Source organism: Danio aesculapii, chromosome 7, assembly GCF_903798145.1.
Source record: "Danio aesculapii chromosome 7, fDanAes4.1, whole genome shotgun sequence".
Classification (NCBI taxonomy): domain Eukaryota; kingdom Metazoa; phylum Chordata; class Actinopteri; order Cypriniformes; family Danionidae; genus Danio; species Danio aesculapii.
In genome coordinates, this window is record NC_079441.1 from 29379000 (window position 1) to 29399817 (window position 20818).

At 37.4% G+C, this 20818-nt stretch overlaps 2 protein-coding genes across 5 annotated transcripts in view; one reads left to right on the forward strand and one right to left on the reverse strand.

Moving 5' to 3' along the window:
* The window catches only part of apba2b (amyloid beta (A4) precursor protein-binding, family A, member 2b), a 140860-nt gene extending 130318 nt beyond the window's left edge, over positions 1-10542 (forward strand). For all 4 annotated transcript variants that reach the window (XM_056461570.1, XM_056461571.1, XM_056461572.1 and 1 more), the window contains 5 exons: positions 1086-1265; positions 3619-3831; positions 6286-6405; positions 6490-6630; positions 9168-10542. In XM_056461570.1, coding sequence (XP_056317545.1) covers positions 1086-1265; positions 3619-3831; positions 6286-6405; positions 6490-6630; positions 9168-9239 — 726 coding nt within the window. In that variant the 3' untranslated portion in view covers positions 9240-10542. The remainder of the gene's footprint in view (positions 1-1085; positions 1266-3618; positions 3832-6285; positions 6406-6489; positions 6631-9167) is intronic.
* Positions 10543-17979: 7437 nt separating this feature from the next.
* Positions 17980-20763, reverse strand: sord (sorbitol dehydrogenase). The gene is made up of 9 exons (XM_056462842.1): positions 20595-20763; positions 20474-20507; positions 20233-20397; positions 19420-19579; positions 19227-19345; positions 18960-19025; positions 18689-18867; positions 18467-18588; positions 17980-18362 (listed from the first exon to the last, which is right to left on the reverse strand). The coding sequence occupies exons 1-9, from the start codon at positions 20646-20648 to the stop codon at positions 18197-18199; spliced, it is 1065 nt and encodes a 354-aa protein (XP_056318817.1). The 5' UTR covers positions 20649-20763; the 3' UTR covers positions 17980-18196.
* Between the last annotated feature and the right edge of the window lie 55 nt (positions 20764-20818).

The following is a 20818-nucleotide window of genomic DNA, read 5'->3' on the forward strand; positions in this document are numbered from 1 at the left end:
TATTGATGAATCAAATTTTGAAGCGATCTGTTAAAATATGCTAGTTGATCCAGTAATGAAACAAAAGAAGTCTTCAGGAATGAGTCGTTGTATCATTTATTAAATCTAAGCTTTAAATATATATATTTTTAAAACTACGTTAGACTATTTTAACTGTATGTCACATCAAAGTCCATTTAAGGCAAGTCATTTCACTCGACCGCCATCTTTAAAACGCCTCTTGAGCAGTATGCTCAGGTATTCTGTCTGAATTGGGAAACATCGGATTCTCCAAAACTGTTTGCCAAGCTTACAATTACACTACATATTTGGAATCACCAATAAAACTAAACAACAAATGTGTTATAACTTTTGTTTCTAAACGTTCGAATCAAACAAAATCGACATTATTTTCAGGTTGCCCGAGCTAATGCGCATACGCACTCGAAAGGAACAAGATCATGACACCAACCTCATTTATGGCCATGTTACACATTATCATCCTCTGGATAATACTTTGTCAGATCGTGCTGGTCTTCAGAAGTAATTCACAAATTGGTTTGATGGTGAATCTCCTCCAGAAATCACAGCGACTCAGGTTTGTGGGTGTTTAAGTAGTTGCTGTCATGTGATGTGCGTTTGACAGGACGGATTGTACCTCACGTTCTTTTCATACAGATTACAAAACGAAAAAAGTATAGTTCGTTAATTTAAAAGTACAGATTTTAAGCTGTATGTGGATATATTTCTGAGATTCCAGTGTCGTAAAAGCACAGGTCTGGTCCGAGCTTCTCCCCTGGAGGATCAGCAGTCTATAGTGATCGATGATTGACTCCTGCACTAGTAGGCAGGGCTTTATTCGCCACATTGACCATTGCACCTTTCCCCATTCAAAACTACTGTATATGAGTGACATGTCTTGTGTATTCAAGTCTTTGATCTAACCGATAAGTACTGTATTTGGAATTGCTTTTTTAAAGGCTGAAAAAAAGGTCAAACACTATGTGTAGAGACTAATTTGTATTTCTAACAAGCAATTTACTCTGTACATGATTGGATTTATTTTTGTAGTTGTTTCACCTGTTTTTCCTCTCCACCGTTTCCAGGCCCAGCTCATAGCACAGTCCATTGGTCAGGCATTCAGCGTGGCCTATCAGGAATTCCTGCGAGCCAATGGGATCAACCCAGAGGACCTGAGCCAGAAAGAGTACAGCGACATCATCAACACACAGGAGATGTACAATGATGACCTCATCCACTTCTCAAACTCTGACAACTGCAAAGAGGTCAGTCGTGCCAGACATTTTCTTCTGTTTTTTTTCTCTCTGCTAGATTACAGCTGACCCTTTACTCTGATGATTTTCTGCTGAATACAAAGAAGGGGTATTAGTTGCAACAAAGACCCACTCTGTAAACGTAGCCTTATATATATTTTGGGAGATTGCGAACTATGTAGCCAGAGCTACGTATGGCTGCATTTCGTCTTTAAAACAAACACTATAGGGCAGTATGATGCCGTTCCTTTTGCACTTATCAGTTGAACACTTACCTCCGTCTGGACGGATTTTCCGCTGTTACCAGTTTGTCCAGTGGCTCTTCGCATACATTGGAGGATTTGAGATGCTGAGAGGAGTTGACTGTGATGACGGGGTTTGGGTCTGGCAAAAAAGGTTCCAGAAAGCACGTATGACAAAAACAGCAGGCAAAAAATAACAACCAAATAACAGGGTGAGAATGTGGTAAAATCATAAAACGTGGTAAAAATCAGGCTGCTACGAAGGCTTTTCTTTTTCTGGCATGCTTTCCAAAACACTGTCAGTTAGGTTTAGGGAAATGGGTGGGCTGGTCAATCAGTGCTTTTAAAACACTATTGGTTGGGTTTAGGGAAGGGGTTGGTGGGGGCAGCGGTTGGTTGGTCAGTCAGTCGGTCAGTCAGTCAGTCGACAACAGCCTCTGGTGAATTTACGCAAGAACAGTAGGCATGAATAGCCTCGCAAGAGAACTTTGATAAAAAAAGCGTACACAGCAAAAACAAAACTGCAAAAAAACTTAGCTCATGGGATGTATTTGGTGCTCACCAAAAACGTATAAAGGGATATATAATCAGAATGAGCCTGGGTTGAGTATTAGAAGAAGAATAATGAACAGAAAAATGTGTGCTCATGTTAATTTTGTTTTCTGGATTGTTGATCATGAAAGCTGCTTCTCAAACTTTCACTCAACAGTGAAATTAAAAACAAAAACAAATAAAAATAAACCACTTAGCATTAAGCAGCTATTATAAATCCTAAATCAAATGCTTCCTAGATTATTTAAGATAACTGTAAAAGGCTGTGAGTCATATAAATCAACTACATGAGTATATTTTGACAGAACTTTGAACAAACTTTGATGTTGCCTTCTCAAAGCGGACAGAAAAAAATCATAAAGATTTTGCTAAATTGTTTGCTAAAGCTGTGCTTGCTTGGATTAGCATGTTATTAACATTTTTCTAGTATGGTTAGCAGCACAGTGATAGCAGCATGTTTAAATGATGATTTAGCACATGACTTGTGTTAAATACTTATGTTGCTAACATAAATGTACATCTTGCAAGCATGTTTAAAATTTATTAACCTGGCGTGGTGGCACAGTGGGTAGCGATGTCACCTCACAGAAAGAAGGTTGCTGGTTCAAGCCTTGGCTGGGTCAGTTGGCATTTCTGTCTGCAGTTTGCATGTTCTCCCCATGTTAGCTGGGTTTCCTCTGGGAGCTCCGGTTTCCCCCAGAGTCCAAAGACACAGTCCTTCCACAGTCCAACATTCTGCTGTGGCAACCCCTAATTAATAAAGGAACTAAGCAGAAAAGAAAAATAGAAAAATATTTACATGTTTTTTCCATATTTAACCTGTAGCATTTTTCCAGCTCGGAAAGCATTTCCATGTTTAAGAGTTTGCTAGCATAAGTTGATGTGTTGTTGAGATGTTTAAAGTGCTGCTAACATAAATTGAAAAGTTGTTAACATGTTTCTAACATGTTGCAAGCATAAATTAGCATGTTGCAAACATGGTTTAAAATGCTTACAAAAAGCCAACTTTATTGACAGGATGTATCAAAGTTACTCTTATACGAGAGCTCATCAGAACTCAGAATTTCATGTGGGATATAATTACTGTGATTGGAATCCCAATGTCCCATAAATGAGCAGATGGTTTTCCAATGTAAATAGTGCTCATAAACTTGAAGTAAAACTGGTTATGAGTGGCATGATAAAACCAGAACATTAAACTGCATAACAAGCATTATTATCATTCTCTAAAATATTACAATGTTTCAAATGTTTATGTGTTTTTATTTAAGAATGTGTTTGCCTGTAATTTGTACAAAAACAAATGTCATTGCCAAAACTGCTAGAGAAAAGCTAACTTGTTTATGACCAAATAACCAAAATGCTACATTTATAAAAAGCAAAACTAATTTCTAACTTCCTTAGAACACATACAGGACACACAAGGCCAAGTTGATGCTATTTTGAACCCTCGAGCTGTCAGTCTCATGTTATCAACTCAGTAAAATTCTTCTCTTAATTGCTTTTTTCTTTTATGGCCTTTTATTGGCAATCTGCTGTAATCCCTCATGCCTCTCTCTCTCCTCCCACAGCTGCAGCTGGAGAAGCAGAAGGGGGAGATTCTGGGCATAGTGATTGTTGAGTCTGGCTGGGGCTCCATCCTGCCCACAGTCATCCTGGCCAACATGATGAATGGAGGCCCTGCCGCCCGTTCTGGGAAGCTCAGCATCGGTGACCAGATCATGTCAATCAACAACACCAGCCTGGTGGGGCTTCCTCTCGCCACCTGTCAGGGAATCATCAAGGTGTGCTACTAGGGTTTGGGCTGTCTGTCTGAACACGGGCCAGGAATCCATCTGTGCTAGTCTGAGTAGCTGCTTATTAAACCCTAAAACACTGGTTTTTGGAGATGTTAACAAATATGTAGTTCATAGGTGGCACATTGCTGAAAACGGTACATTTTATTATCAAGTGGATTTTTTGGTGTTTTTCTGAGCAAATAAATTGTTCTGTTTTGAAAAGTTCAAATATGATGTATAGATGTTGATTTGGAATGTTGATTAGTCACCAGGAGTGGAGAGTACATTTATAAGTCTTGTGATTTTGACCATTTCCCCACATTTATTAATGAGAAAGAGCTTTTTTGATCAAGTCCCTGCCTATTATAAATAAGATATCATTTCATTACTATGCATGAGAAAGCATATCTTCTGTCTCTTTTATCACAGCTTTCAGAACATTTCAAATCAGAAGTTTGGATAAACAGCGGGGTTCAAGACACTTTAAAGGCTCTGATATACTTTAAACCAGTGTTTCCCAACCCTGTTCCTGGAGGCACACCAACAGTACATATTTTGGATGTCTCCATTATCTGACCCATTCATTTCAGGTTTTAGAGTCTCTTCTGATGTTATGATGATTCAGGTGTTTTTGATTAGGGAGAGGTTGAAAATGTGGACTGTTGGTGTGCCTTCAGGAACAGGGTTGGGAAACACTGCTTTAAACAATAATATAGGATGAACTGAAATTATGTTATTTAGAACAAAATTCCCACAAAATATGTTCATATTGAGTTTGTTTCAGCATTTTTAAATAACTACCCAAAGTCATTTTTGCCGGTGGTGTTGTGGGAGAGGGGGGTGAGTTTGTTTTGGCTCCTAAGCATTTTTTGAGCTACTACTGTTTCGTGGGGATTGCGCATTCGATAGGCATGTTCTGGAACCCTGCTCACTTTAAGTTGAATCATCGATTCATATGCCATATCTCATTCATATCTGCCACTGCTTTGCACAATGTCCAAACATTGTTTTCTATTAGTGTATGCACACTGGCGACACCATTCAGTGTCTGTCCACAGCAAATTAAAAAAAAAAATGATGTGGCATACCACAGTGTAGAGGTCTGCATTCCCGTATAAATTTGCAAATAAAGTGAGGTAGCAGTTGGTAACTCTGGTTTAATTTGAACAGGAACAGGCGGTCTAACAATATAGCGTTCCAGAGAGAGAGAGATAGAGAAAGAGCGCAAGCAAGCGAGCGAGAGAGAGAGAGAGCAGGCGCATCCGCCGTGGTGCTGTGTGTGTGTTTGTGAGTGAGCGAGAGTGTGCGCATCCGATGTGGTGCAGTGTGTCGCTTGTTATAGGCTGTCTGGACTCTGTAGCATCCAGCTGGGGGTTTTTTGGGAGGCATATTTAATCATTATACATTTTACATTCGTGCTTGGCCCTATATGTACCTATATGTGTATAGAAATAATGCTGATATTATATATAAAACACAATCGGTAGTTATATTATATAATATATATTATACAATATATTGAGTGGATATGTTTGTAAATCTGGTTAAGGCGACACTCATGTCTCATCACAATGGGGCAAACATTTATTCAATTCAGTTCATGTTTATTTCTATAGCACTTTTTACAATGTAGATTGTGTCAAAGCAGCTTAATATAGATGTTCTAGTAAAGTCCAGATTTTAGAGTTGAAGTTCAGTTCAGTGTGGTTGAAATTTCACTGCTAAAAGTCCAGACACTGAAGAGCAAATTAATCAATGCACAGCTTCATAAGTCTCGAACCAAGCAAACCTGTGGCGACAGTGACGAGGAACAAAACTTCACCAATTGATGAGGTGAAGGAAAAAAAACCTAGAAAGAAACCAGGCTCTGTTGGGCGCGACCGTTTTTCATCTGGCCATTTAGCCTACAATCCTACAGTTTTATTTGTTATCTCTCTCTTTTGATAGTGCCCAATTTTACCGTGACATTTTGGAAACCAGATCTAAATTTAGCAGGACTGGTCGGGTCAGGTAGAAAATGGGGCTGGTCGTGCAATGGTTGAACAAAGGCTGAATATATAGTGGGAGCGGTCGGGTGTGGAGTAAAACCTGGCAGAAGCAAGCAGGAGCAGGACTAAAAATTCAGTCCCGCACAGATCTCATTTTGTCTGATGTGCGACAGGCTGAAGAAGGCCACAAAACTGTTCTTCTCTCACAGCCACCGTTGCAATGTGACAGATTTACAACCTCACCTACTGCAGCACTAGGTAGTTGAATGTTCAGAAACAGTATACGTCACTCAGCCTTTTCAAACTTATTTTTGCTCTCAGACGAAGAATGAAAATGAATAACAGGACACTGGACAATTAATAAAGGGGCTACAAAGGAAATGCAATCTTGAATTTCTGTTGTTATGATCCCAGTGTAATAATGCAGTGCAGTTGTGATTGTACTGAGCTCTGTTTGGTTTATTTTCATCAGGGCCTGAAAAATCAGGTGCAGGTGAAGCTGAACATTGTGAGCTGCCCTCCTGTGACCACAGTTCTCATTAAGAGGCCAGACCTCAAGTACCAGCTGGGCTTCAGTGTGCAGAATGGCATTGTGAGTATGGAAGAACTCAGAAATGTTGAAATGAGTTGATGAGTTTTATTGTTCTGAGTGTACGTTTTGTCTGGTGCTCTTCAGATCTGCAGTTTGATGCGAGGAGGGATCGCGGAGAGAGGAGGTGTGCGGGTTGGTCATCGTATTATTGAGATAAATGGCCAAAGTGTTGTGGCCACAGCACATGAGAAGATTGTCCAAGCTCTGTCCAATTCTGTCGGTGAGGTAAGGCCTACCTTTCAATTTCTTTGGGCTCTTTAAAGTTAAGGATTCAAAAAAGGTATTCAAAAAAGGACTTTATTCTCAGGAAGGCTAATTATTTTTAAAAAGTAGATGTTTTCTATTGAAAAAATGTTTAAAAATGTGATATACTCCTGTGATGGCAACAAAATAAGTTCCACAGAAATCAACTTAATAAACTAGAAGATGAGGAACACTGGATTAAAAAGGTTCTCCATTGCATATATCTTGAGAAACTGACGCATTGTTTTAAATATCACTCAACTCCTTTAACAAAACATGTCCTATACTGTTTGTCTTTGAGAACTTTAACATTTCAGGACCTACTTACTAGAATTTCAAAAGGGAGAAAGAGAAACTTTTAGTATTTACTTTACATTTTCTTCTTCTATATTTACCAATATATTTATTATCTCTTTTTATTTACTTTTTTAAATTATTAATTAATTGATTGATTGATTGATTGATTGATTGATTGATTGATTCATTGATTCATTTGTTTCAATTGGTTTAATATTTATTTATCTGTCTCTTGATTTATCTTTTCATACTTATTGAAGACCTGAGGAAATATGAAGGGGTCGGAGATGGAAGGGATGGTGCTAAGAAAAGTTAAAGTTTTCGTTGTTGCTATATATTTGATGTCATCTCTTTGCTGATATGACTTTTATTTTTCACATACATTTATAAGTTTGTATATTATCTGTAAAAAGCACAATAAAAAAGATGAGCTACATGATAGTATGATTTTATTGAGGGTTTATCCTCTAAAATTTTTAAATGCTATGTATTATGTCAAAAATTAACCAGTCTCAACGCCAACTAATAAACTGATTTATTGAATGCTTAGTAGTACAGTATGTTTAAGGAAACTGTAATTCTAAATAAATTTATGAATACTGACTTTAAAAACATTTTAAAAAAAATTTTAAATCTGTTTATTTTTATACAATTAGAATTGTCACTTTTGATCAACATACAGCATATTTGCAGAATAAAAGTATCAATTAAAAAAATAGCTGACCTCAAACGTTTGTATACTAATGTATTTTTAACATTAGTATATTAGTGATATGAGTACTGTAGGTGTAATGGTACATTAAGAGGTCAACAAGTTGGGTCAACAGGTTAGTTATAGATGCAAATACAGAAATGAATTACTTATGTAATTACACACTCTAACATAGTCACACTCTTAAAAAATGTCATTCAAACATTCCTTGGAGAAAATTGAATGTCTAAAGCATCTTTACATTCAATGAATGGTTCTTAATAGTAGGAAAGGGCTCTTCAGATTCCTTACATTTTCATCACACTAAGAAAAAAAGGCTAAAAATCCATTTCAGTCATTTACTCCGAGTTATGTCTGAGACAACATTAGGGGTCTTCTAAGTGAATCCTCTAATGTTATCACTGAAATAACTTCACTGTTCCCTCCTTCAGGGAAACAAGAATGAGGGTTACATTCAACATTATTTGTAGAACTGTTCACCAAAAGGTACTTTGTGCAACCAATAGTGCTGCGGGCACAATTTTTGTTCCCCACCAATATGTTTTTTTTTAAATATGGCAGATTATGCATTATTCTCAAAGGTTCATCAAATCTTTTTGGATACGTGAAATAGTTAAACAGAGAGGAGGTGAGTTCTGTTTTAATGCACTCATTTGTGCCCAAAATAAAAAATGTTGCTTTTCATTTCTATTCATTTAAATTGTGAACTGTTTAATTTTAGAAATATCATAAACCCTTGTATTAAATAAACATTTATTATTATTCAAATATTTTTTAGATTTTTTAATAGATTTCAATTTTCCCACAACACACATTTTGAACAACATATTAATATGGTACATAGCTACAAACATACACTCAATAAAGAAAAAGGGAGAAAGAGAAAAGTAAAGAAAAAATAAAATAAATAAAACTAATTAGGAAATTAGGGATAAACTTTCACTTAGGATGTAATAACCCCTGAGCGTTCAATGTAGGATAGAAAAGGCTGCCAATCCTCTTAAAACTTTTTGGTAGAGCCTCGGATGGTGTATTTAAGGTGCTTGAGTTTATGATAAGTGATAACACTTCTAATATCCAGTGTTTGTGGGATGGCGGGTTCGTTTTTTTCCACCTGATAAGAATCAGGCGTCTGGCCAATAATGAAGAGAAGGCAATGATTTCTCCATGATTAGTTGATAGGTACATTTCTTCTGGCACTGTACCAAAAATCAAAGTCAAAGGATTAGGATCCTTATCTTTGTTACATATAGATGAAAATGATCTAAAGATATCGGTCCAAAATTTATGTAATCTAGGGCATTTCCAGTAAATCTACATTCATTGATTCCAAAGTTTGACACATGCATTGAAACCCAGTCCTTTGAACCAAAAAATTTAATAAAATCATTCTTTTGTGTGATCACTACAAAAAGCCACACAGTCATCTCTGAATACTGGTCTAAATAATGTGTAGCATAATAATGTGTTTTCTTGTACTAAAAACAGTTCTTTTTTTATCCTGCCACAGATCCACATGAAGACTATGCCAGCCGCCATGTTTAGACTCTTAACTGGTCAGGAGACTCCTATGTATATATGATGTGAGGTGGACTTGAGCTGGGCACTGGGACATATCTGAACGCAGCAGTCACCATTCTCCTCTTTACCGTCACCAAAAATAACTCCCATCACTCCTGCTGTCTGCTAACGTTAATTAAGAGGTATGGTGTGTCATTTCTGCATAGTGTGGATTCCTTTGATTTGTTATGGGCTGGTCAGATGAAGATGGAGATGACGGAGTCGGCGCATTTCATATCCTTTCTTCATAATGTAAGGGGTGGGCAGGGCTTTGTACATTGGATTTTGATGCTACTCTTGTTTAATTTATTTACAATTATGTAGGTGTGGACATTGTTGGAGAAACACGAGTTGGTTTTGTAAATATGTAATCGTTCTATCAAAAATCAGAAAGGAATGGAAAAGCCAGACAGAAGAGAAGTCCAGGCAGTAGAAGCCCAAAACGTGACCATTCCAGAATGTCTTATAACACATGATACTGGACATTATGCTTGAACCATTTCAGCCATTTTACAATCTAAAATGAATTCTACTGCACAATGTACCAGTAACCATCCGCTACATAAAAATACAGAACTCAGTGCAGCAAATAATTGTGGCATGACATGTTTTTGTTAACATATTCTTAATAGATATAATCCAGACTCACACTGCAAGACTGACTAGTATCAGCAGGGACTTTATTAGTCGTTCCACATCGCCAGCCTTCATCAGTGGATAAATGTCATTTAGTGGGCATTAAAGACAGTACATTTTGAGAGTCGTTTTGTTTTTTACATTCAAGCGAGCAACTCTTTTGTAAATTTCCATATGTAAACAATTTCTGGACTTCTCCCATGCTGTAATAATCCAACATTCTCTTGCCATGCTGTAAATGAAATTCGTTTCAAACAAACACACACACACATACACTTACAAAAACACTGTATGAAATGTAAGAGTTTATTTTTTACGTGTGCTTTTTTGTGTATGCCCAGCTGCAACTCATTGGAGTCAGTGGTGAATGTAATAGTGTTGTTAATAGTGCGTCCACTTCTTTTAAATCAGTATTAGAATGTCTGTACATAAGCGTTGAACCTTGTTTAGTACTGTGTCCATGTAGGAATCACCGTTAGTCCCATTTTATCTCTGTCAGGCTTTGGCCTTTGGGAAAACAAGAAGACACTGTGACCAAAAGCCTTACCGAGAGCTTTTGAAAATGAATTCAAATAAAAAGTAAAAAAAGACATGAAACAACTAATAATACATGAACATGAATACCTGTCTGCATGCATCTTAAATGACACTATGGCAAAATAACAATAAAGTGTAACATAAGCCCTTCATGTTGGTTCATTTTTGATTCTTATCATTCTTAAAACCCTCTACTACTACTACTACTACTAATAATAATAATAATAATAATAACAATAATAATAATAACAATAATAGACTCATTTTAAAAGTACCCTACAGTTAAATCATTTTTGAACCCATTCAGGTGATTTCCCAGTCAGCACTTTTAGCTTAGCATAGATTGAGTCGAATTAGACCATTAGCATCTCGCTCAAAAATGACCAAAGGGTTTAAATATTTTTCCAATTAAAAGTATGACCCTTCTGTAGTTACATCATGTACTGGGACAGACAGAAAATGACTGTTTATGGGTCTGTACTATGTTCCTAGTAGTTTTAAACATGCTGTTATTCAGCCCCTACTAAAGAAAGTGAATCTTGATGCCTCAGACATGAAAAATGTTCACCCTATTTCTAAACTGCCTGTTATCTCAAAGATTTTAGTGAAGATTGTGTCTGTACAGCTGAATGTATATCTGGTTAATAATAATATTTATGATAAATTTCAATCAGGTTTTAGAGCTGGTCATAGCACAGCACAGCTCTATTGAGGGTGATATTTTGTTGGAGGTTGATTCGGGTAGCCCTGTTGTTCTTATACAATAGAACAACTATGATACAGTTGATCATGACATTCTCATTGATTGGCTTAGAGGGTCCAGGGTCTAGCCTTTGATTGGTTCACTTGAAATCTGAAGGATAGAAATATCTCAGTCAGTTTGGGCAACTATTGTTCTTCTTTCATACAATTAACGTGTGGGGTTACGCAGGGCTTTGGTTCCTTGTACGTTTGCATGTATTATGTGTTTTTATGTTCAGCACTTTGGTACCCATTGTGGTTGGTTGAAAGTGTTCTAGAAATAAGTTGAGTCTTGGAACTATACTCTCATCCTGGTGTAATAATCAAGGAACGTTGGTGCAGCAGGAGCAATGATATTATGGAGCACCTGAAAATAGTCCCAACTAAGTAATGTCATTCACAGCCCCAAAGTTCTTTGATATTACGCCAAGCTAAAAGTGCTCCAACCAGACCCAGAGATTGGCTGAATTGATTAAAAAAATTATAGAACTCAATGGTTTAACTTAAAGGGAGCCTATTTCCAAAAAAAAAAAAAAAAGTGAGTGGGTCGTGCAACCTGGAAGCTGGAGTCAAAATCCATGCCAGCCACTTCTAAGCGTGGCCAGCTTCCAAAACTTTAAAATAGCTCCCTCATCTCGTATTATGGACCTAATGAGCACAGATTTGAGTCTCACCATTGGAAATCAGTTCAGCCAGCTCAGATTTCTCAGGCTTTGATAGTGTCGAGGAAAGAAAAATTGAGGGGAAAAATAAGTATCTAATAATGGAACTCCTTTATCTGATCTTAAGGCAGATTAGAAGGACATTGCCAAGCTTTATACTGTAGCAAGACTGCGAGACATGCTATTTATTAATGAATGTGTGTGGTTTTTTTATATATGTATAAACCTCTTCTATTTTAGCAGATCACTGCTCCCTCTAGAGGTTGCAAATTACACTACAGCTGTTTCATTAACATTGGAGAAGCAAACAAGTGAACAAAAAACAAATTACACAGTTATAACCTATAAAGAGTGAATATACAAAAATGACCATATTATTACGGAAGTTTTAATAAAAATGAAAAAAAAACAACAACATATTTTTAGTTATTGGAACTTTGGAGCATATGATTTTTAGCATCACTGCCATTGAGTGGGGTGCACTTCCCCAGGCCAGCACATTCACATAATTGTGATCTTATCTTATCTTGTCTATGAAAACTGTTATAGAAATGTTCAATATATATTATATAACTTCTAGTGCATTTAATAATCTATCTTAAGCATTTCCAACAACTTTTTACTTCTGAGCAACACAAAAATTACTTTAAGCTACCATCTCTTTTACGGTATTGTGTACCAGAATTATTGTATTCCTGTTACAGATCTCAAGGCTTCTGGTCGTTCTTGTCACATTTTAACATGACTTTAACCCCAATCCCTTGTTCCAGTGGGAAGCGATGGGTGACCATGGGCATGATGTTCACCATCTTAGATGCCAACATAGAAATGGCCACCAGCCAGCTTGAATAACAATGAAGCATTATGGGTAAATGAGTATACAGCATCTCACATACATTTAATCACACATATACACATTTTTTATTGACTGAAATCAGTTGTATGTAAATTATGTAAAACCTACATATTACAGTAGTGAAATACACCTCTGATGTCAACTTCTCTGACTGCAGCGTTGAGAAGCAGTACAGTGCTCATCTCAGCACCAAGACGAACCAACCAACCCACATCACCAGTCCTCCACAACAAGTAGTTTACACACAAACACCATCAGCAGAATTTAGTGCATCTAAAAAAAGACAATTCACACAGAACCAACAATCACCAGATTATGGTTGCAAGCTTCTCAGACATTCCACAACACAATAAACGGTGACAGAACATGTTCAGTCATCTAGGACTAGTGCCAACCAACACCAACAGACTCCAGCAGGGCTAACTGGGTAACACTGATCCGACACAATCAAGTGTCTGTTATTATTATTATTAGCATCTGTCAGTGCAGTGTAAATGTAAAAGCAGATTCAAATATAATCTATATAGAAATAAACAATCATGTTTTCCTATGAAATTGGTGCAATTCATTGTAATTAAACCTACATACACTGCAAAAAATGCTGGGTTCCACACAATTCCTTCAAGTTGTCTCAACACAAATCAGGGGTCAGGGGTCACCAAACTTGTTCCTGGAGGTCCGGTGTCCTGCAGATTTTAGCTCCAACCCTAATCAAACACACCTGAACAAGCTAATCAAGGTTTTAGTTATACTTGAAACACCCAGGTAGGTGTGTTGAGGCAAGTTGGAGCTAAACCCTGCAGGGACACCGGCCCTTCAGGACCAAGATTGGTGACCCTGGATTAAGTTAACTTATTTTTATTTATTTTTTTTTTTTTTTACCAATTTTAGTGGATTGAACAAAAACAATTAAGTTGTCCCCCTCAAAAAACAAAAGAATTGTGTTGATTCAGCTCGTTTTAAATAAGTAGTTTGAACAAGCAGCAAAAATAGCTTTTTGAGTGTAGATGGCTGTCTAAATGCTGCTCTCTCAGCATTCCCTATTTGTTATGCCAAGTCCTGTGGTGAATCCTCTTTCTTCACAGGAAGTAGGACAATAGATGAATTGGGTAAGCTAAATTGTCCATAGTCTATGTGTGTCAATGAGAGTTTATGGGTGTTTCCCAGTGATGTGTTGAAGCTAGAAGGGCATCCGCTGTGTAAAACATATGCTAGATAAGTTGGCGGTTCATTCTGCTGTGGCAACCTCTGATTAATAAAGGGACTAAGCCGAAAAGAAAATTAATGAACGAATTAAAGTGAAATTACTCAACCTGGGTTGCAACAATGGGTGGACTAGAATAATTGGCATATTAAGTTTTCATAAAAACGTTTTCTTGTGTTTTTCTTTGCTGTAACCAGTCACATATCTCAGAAGCCATGTTCTGCACAGGTTTCCGTCATCTAGAGCAGGGGTTTTCAAACTGTGGGGTGCGTCCCACCAGGGGGGGCGCCAGCACCTATTAAGGGGAACCTGAGACATTGAGGCGTGCACTCGAGTAAATTATGATGACGATTTTTATGCGTTCACTAGAAGGAATAATATGATTAATGTTAGCTCTACAGATAACTATCAGGCACCTGTAGAGTTAATGCGTTCCAGTAAAACATATACAAATAAAATGGACCGGGGGCTTTTTCAAATGAGTGATGGTGATTGAATGAAAGTCAAACCGGTGAGCCGTCTGAAAAAAGTGCCCCTCTGAATCAAATCAGCAGGATGCCCTTCTAGATCTTTCACTTACTTTGAAGACACTACTGACTACGTTTACATGGACATCAGTAATAGTTATTTGCCTTAATCTGAATAAGACAATAATATAATTATATGAAGCGCTTTTGGAATGTTATGTCACCAGGGTGTTGAATGTTCACGTCTGCAGAGTCTCATGTAATTTTGGGTGTTTCATCTTTAATTTCTCGACTTTAACTGAAGTTTGGCAGTTTAACTTTCACTTGTGAACATTTCATTCATGCCCCCATGACAAAACGGAGTATTTGACGCGAATATGAAGGACTGGTGGAAAATGTTGCTTTTCTTGATACCGCATGTCGAATGGAAAGAAAAAAACTGCATTTCGTGATGTGTGTGTGTGTGTGTGTGTGTGTGTGTGTGCAGTCCTTTACTGACAGCCTTGTGTGTGGAACTTGACACAAAATGCAGCGAAAAGTCCTACATGACGGTAATAGTTTGATTGCAATGTTTGCTTCAATAATGCCACTAATATTTGCATACCCCACATCTTAATTACATTTCTGTTTAGTTCAATTTTAGTCGGATTAAGGTAATCAAAAATCGCTGTTTACATTGTAGACTCTTAATTAGAATATTGTCTTAATCATATTAAAATCATATTAAAGTATTGTTGCCCATGTAAACATACTCAATGTTCGACTCAACCACACCATCAGGGCTCTGCGCACTTGAATTTGCGAAGCAGCATTTTCTGTATATACGTACATCAAAAGCAAGTAGGCTATGGCTCACACTTATTGACAGTGGAAGATGATTTACGGTTAGTCGTGTCAGGAATCCGACCACAGATTAGCATGTTGTCCTCACAAAAAAAGGCTCAGCCATCACACTGAATCAGGTAAGCTATATATTTATGTTTCAATATAATTAATTCAACGCACTTTAAGCGCAGCAAGTAATGTGAATGATGTTTGCGCATGCATTATAATTTTGTCTGGAGGGAGGGGTGCCTGGGAGGGCACAAGTGAAATTGGACAAACTTGAGGGGGGAGGAGGAGGAGGGGGACGTGTGTCCTACAAGTTTGAAAACCCCAGATCTAGAGGACTGGAGCAGAAGAAATTACTGGGAGAAAGATTATAGCACCCATCTATTTCTCAAGGAACTCCAGGCTCAACAGCAACTCTGTCCCCTGGGTGTAACAAATTAAAGTAGAACAGTGCTCTTTTGTTTTTACTATGTAGGCATATTGTACATAAAAAGAGATCACCAACCTGATTTAAGGTGTGCGACAGCAGAGCCTACTTTTACCACTAGGCTGGAGGCTTTAAGTCCCAGAATCAAAAGCTGTTTGACCACAAAGTCTGCAAATCGACCCCTCTGCCTTTTGTGCACAGTGCACTCCTGATCCACAAATGCCAACAGGGGGCATCTGAAGCAACATGTCTGGAATAATATTAAAGATGAATTCAAGAGTTCACACTTAGATATTAATTGATTATAAATCGAGTTTGGCATGCTGTCCCAGGAGAGAGCCCTGGGCTCGAGGATCCCATTTGAGCGAGAGAGGAGTTTGAGCACAGGTAGATCTCGAGAACTCCCCTGCTTATTTATGGCTGATGACAAATTAAGGACTGCTATGGAGAACTATACTTCTGGCTAAGAGCTCATCTGGTGCCAATTTGGTTTGGTCAGTTCACTTATGTTGCATGTCTTTGGACTGTGGGAGGAAACCGGGAAACCTAGGGGAAACCACACGAGCACAAGGAGAACATGTAAACTCCGCACAGAAACGTTGACTGGCCTGGTAAGGATCTGAACCAGTGACATTCTTGCTGTGAGGCAACAGTGCTAACCACTGGGCTGCCATGGCACCCTATCAAGGAAAAAGGGAGGAGGAGTAGGGGTGGAAGAGGAATTCTTCAAGACGAAGATAACTGAGGTAAGAAACTATAACTTATTTATAGTAAGTTAGGATTCATCTGATTGCATCATGTGTTAGCTAATACGGGGCCAGTTGTGATCAATCATAAGCACGTGCTCCTCTCGAAAATAGTTTATAAATAAACTTCACTTCTTAAAATGAAGTGTAATTGTATGGATATATATATTTACAAAGCAATACCCATTGGTCCTGGCTCCGGAATTGGACACTGTTCATAGTACATAAACAAAATAGGTTTGCAATTATGAATTTCATAATTCACAAGCTTGATTCATGAGCTTGTCTTATTGCATTTTATTTACTTCCACACATTTACCATAACTCTTTGAGAGCTGTATTCACTCTGAGATGGTCATTCTTGAGAAGTGACATATTTTAAGAATTTGTCTAAATGGACTCTTGTGTATAGATGTTTCCACGTTCTGATTACAGCTACCAAATATACAGAAAAATACACAATGAAAATTATTACAAAGTGTCTATTGTAATTAAACAAAGAAATTCATGTGTTCTTGTTTAATATACCTTTGGTTACAATATATTATTTATGAACATTAAAACAAGGAAATTATTTTAAAAAAAAAATGACTAATAATCATATAGCATTATTACACCGCTGTCTGAAATACTGGTTGATTCTGATTGGTCAGTTGTGACATTCCAAGGTATGTTATATCCAGATAACAACTGCTGCAACTAACAACACAGACTCATCCAACTACTTTTAATTATCTTACAAACATCCATGTACAGTTCTCAGCATATTTGAGTACACCCCATTTTGAAAATTAATATTTGTATTCATTTCTAAGTGAATATATTCAATGTATTTTGGTGCATTTAAACAAAACAGATTTATAAAAGAGATATATTTATTAAAATAATATTTTAGTCACCAAACATATTTACAAATTGAAAGATAATAGAGTTAAATTCAAGCAAAATAGTGCACAAAATTATAACTTACAAAATTTCAGCTAAATTTTTCAAATTTTTGCTTCTCTTGATTTTTTTCTCTTTTTTTTTTTAATTTGTGTTTAATATTTTTCGATGACATAAATTTGGGTGTACTAGTTTTTGGACCATTATCATAAGTTATTTAGTTAGATGAGCTCCAGATTTGGCTTCAGTACTGACTAATCTAATGTATATGCACAAATATAATATTGTATAGCTTCCTATTACGAATATGAATTTAAAAGATAGATTTGTGAGGGGTGTACTCATATATGCTGAGCACTGTATGCTTGTTTGTCCCGCTGCTGTTTTTGACTGTTTGGCACATTTTTCTGCAGTCTGCAGATAAGCCTGTCTGCCTTTATTCTTCAATAGCTTTCTTCCATAATTAAATACTACCTGGCCAACAATCATTCAATGTGTGTAAGTCAACTGTGACTACCTAATTTTGATTAAGGTAAACATTTGTAATTGCATTGATTTCACAACCTTATGGAGTGTCAAAGTTTGTTTCCTTCAAGAGTTTATTTCCATCATTCATTTTTTGGCAGAGGTCTAGTATTGATAATGGTAGCAGACCAACCCTGAGGAGAACCATTTTACAAAATCAACTCCAGCACTTTTTAAAGACTTCTAATTGGGTTCATATCAAGTGCTGTTCAATCCATGTGTCAAAAGAAGCATTCTGTTGCAGCTTAAGCCTGATGAATCCTTTATTAAGAAACTGCACTCTGACAATGTTACATAAATTGCATAATTATTATTATACATAATTATAATTACAGTACATTCATGGTAAAGAGAGTCAGTGACTGTTGTACCTGAGACAACACAGTGAGGGTGCCTTTAAAATTAGTTGGATTAATCCAATTTATTCAAGTGACTGTAGCTAGCAATAAACAGGAAAGGGACTCATGGGTTCTGGTCATTCTTGTCACACTTTAACATGATTTTAACCCCAAGCCCCTGGCGAGTGGTCTCGAAAGCCTGCACAGCCTGTTCCAGTGGGAAACGGTGGGTGACCAGGGGCTTGACGTTCACCTTCTTAGACGCCAACATAGAAATAGCCACCGGCCAACTGCAATAACAACGAGGGATCATGAGTAGAAGTATGCAAGAGTCAAATCTTATTTGGAAATATACATATTGTAATAAATTGATGTTGATGGCGATTCAACTTACGTATTACAGTAGCGAAATACACCTCTGATGTCAACTTCTCTGACTGCAGCATTGAGAAGCGGTACAGTGGTCATTTCAGCACCCAGACCAACTGACACCACCACTCCTCCAGAACGAGTAGCCTACACACAAACCCCATCAGCAGCACATATAAATATCCAAACAAACATGACAGCGAGGTACTGTGAAGCCAATATGATTTCATATAGTAAATAAACCAACATAAATGGCTGTCTGAATGCTGCTTTGGACTCCAGTGCACTCTATGCAAATTTGAGGCATGCATCCCAGCATTCCCTCCACTCTTTTAGCCAAGTCCTGTGGTGAATCCTCTTTCTTCACAGGAAGCAGGAAGTCTGCTCCAATCTCTTTTGCCTTGGCAAGCCGATCAGAGGACAAGTCTATAAATAGAAACATATACATTATATGTTGTATAGATGTACAGTCTATCCACGTATATTTCCCTTTTATATGTACTGAATATAAACATTACCACTTATTATTACTTGTGAAGCACCCATGGCTTTGGCCGCCAACAAAGACACTAGTCCAATGGGTCCTGTGTTGATGAAAACAAACACCTTTTTTTAATCCGCAAAGCTTCAAAGTCGATAATTGATAATAACAGCACATGCTTTCAGTGATACTAGATTAGTATTAAGTATAAGTCAGTGGACAAGAAGTCAGAGGTCATTACACTGATTAACAAGTTAATGTGTAACAGTTGCATAAATATGTGCAATGATTAGAGCTGGCTGACCTGCACCACAGACAAACACTGAGCTTCCCAGAGTGACTCCTGCCCTCCTGCAGGCATGAATGCCCACGGACAGTGGCTCAATCAGGGCACCTTCTTCATAAGTAACATTATCAGGAAGCCTGCATGCACACAGTACTATTAAACATATGAAACAAACTAAGTTGTATCGTTTATCCAGCAATGGTGATCTGACTTGTAGCAGAAGCTGGCGCTGTGTTTGTAGTATCTGCACAGGTTTCCGTCATCTGGAGGAGTGGCACAGAAGAATATGCTGGGGGAAAGATTGTAGTGTCCAGATTTGACAAACTCATCTACTTCACGAGGAACTCCAGGCTCAACAGCAACTCTGTCCCCTGGGTGCAAAAAAATACACTCACTACTAGTTTTCCACATGAAAAATACTGTAGTCATTTATACGAAGTACTATAATGTTTTTGAACCGAACTATAGTAAAGTACTTGAATTAAACTGGTGTGGTAAATCTATAGTGGAAATTACAATACAACATTTACAGTGATATAAACAACCCATTAGTTGTAAAACCCAATATTGTCTTCTACAACTATATTATACACCACACTTTACTGTAGTAAAAACTAAAGTATACTACAGTATTTATTCATTATAGTTAAAACTACAGTACACTCTAAAAAATGCTGGGTTCCACACAATTCCTTCATGTTGTCCCAGCACAAACTGATTAAGTTAATTGAATTGTTTTTACAAATTTAAGTGAATTGAACATAAAATAAATAAGTTGTCCCCCTAAAAACGTGAGTATTATGTTGTTACAGCTCATTAGTTTGAACAAACGGCAAAAAAAATTGTGTGTGTATCCTGTAGCATTCATTATCAAAATGTTGTAAAAATATTATACTACTGTATATACAGTATAACACACTTTAGTATGGTTCAAACACTAGTATTTACTATACTAAAGCTGTAGTGTTTTTCTCATGTGGGTTGACTGGCTGTTATCATACTGCAAACGATGCCAAAATCTAACCTGGTTTAAGGTGTGTGACAGCAGAGCCGACCTTCACCACTCGGCCAGAGGCTTCATGTCCCAGAATCATGGGCTGTTTGACCACAAAGTCTCCAATGCGGCCGTTCTGCCAATAGTGCACGTCTGATCCACAAATGCCCACAGAGTGCATCTGAAGCAACACGTCTGCAATAACAATAGTTAATATACTGAACTGTTCCTTTTATTGCAACGCATTCGGTAATATTTCTTTCTGACAAACCATTTGGTCCTGGCTCCGGAATCGGACGCTGTTCCTATTTAAAAAATACAGAAAATCTGCAATTATTAACTAAAAGTGCATTCAGAGATGCAAAATAAGCTAAACTCTTTAGGTGTCGTACCAATCTCAGATCTCCTTTTGCGTGCAGGACCACGGAAAGGTTGTCTTTGTCCATTGTATTCTCTTATATACGTACAGAACTCCTGCAAACGTCTGTTGAATGAGTTTTTATAGTGCCTATTTGGCCCTTGCACAGATCATGCGCGTTTTCACTTACGCACACGCACACACACGCACACACACACACACACACTAGACTTTGACCATCCCACTTCTTCCTGTTTA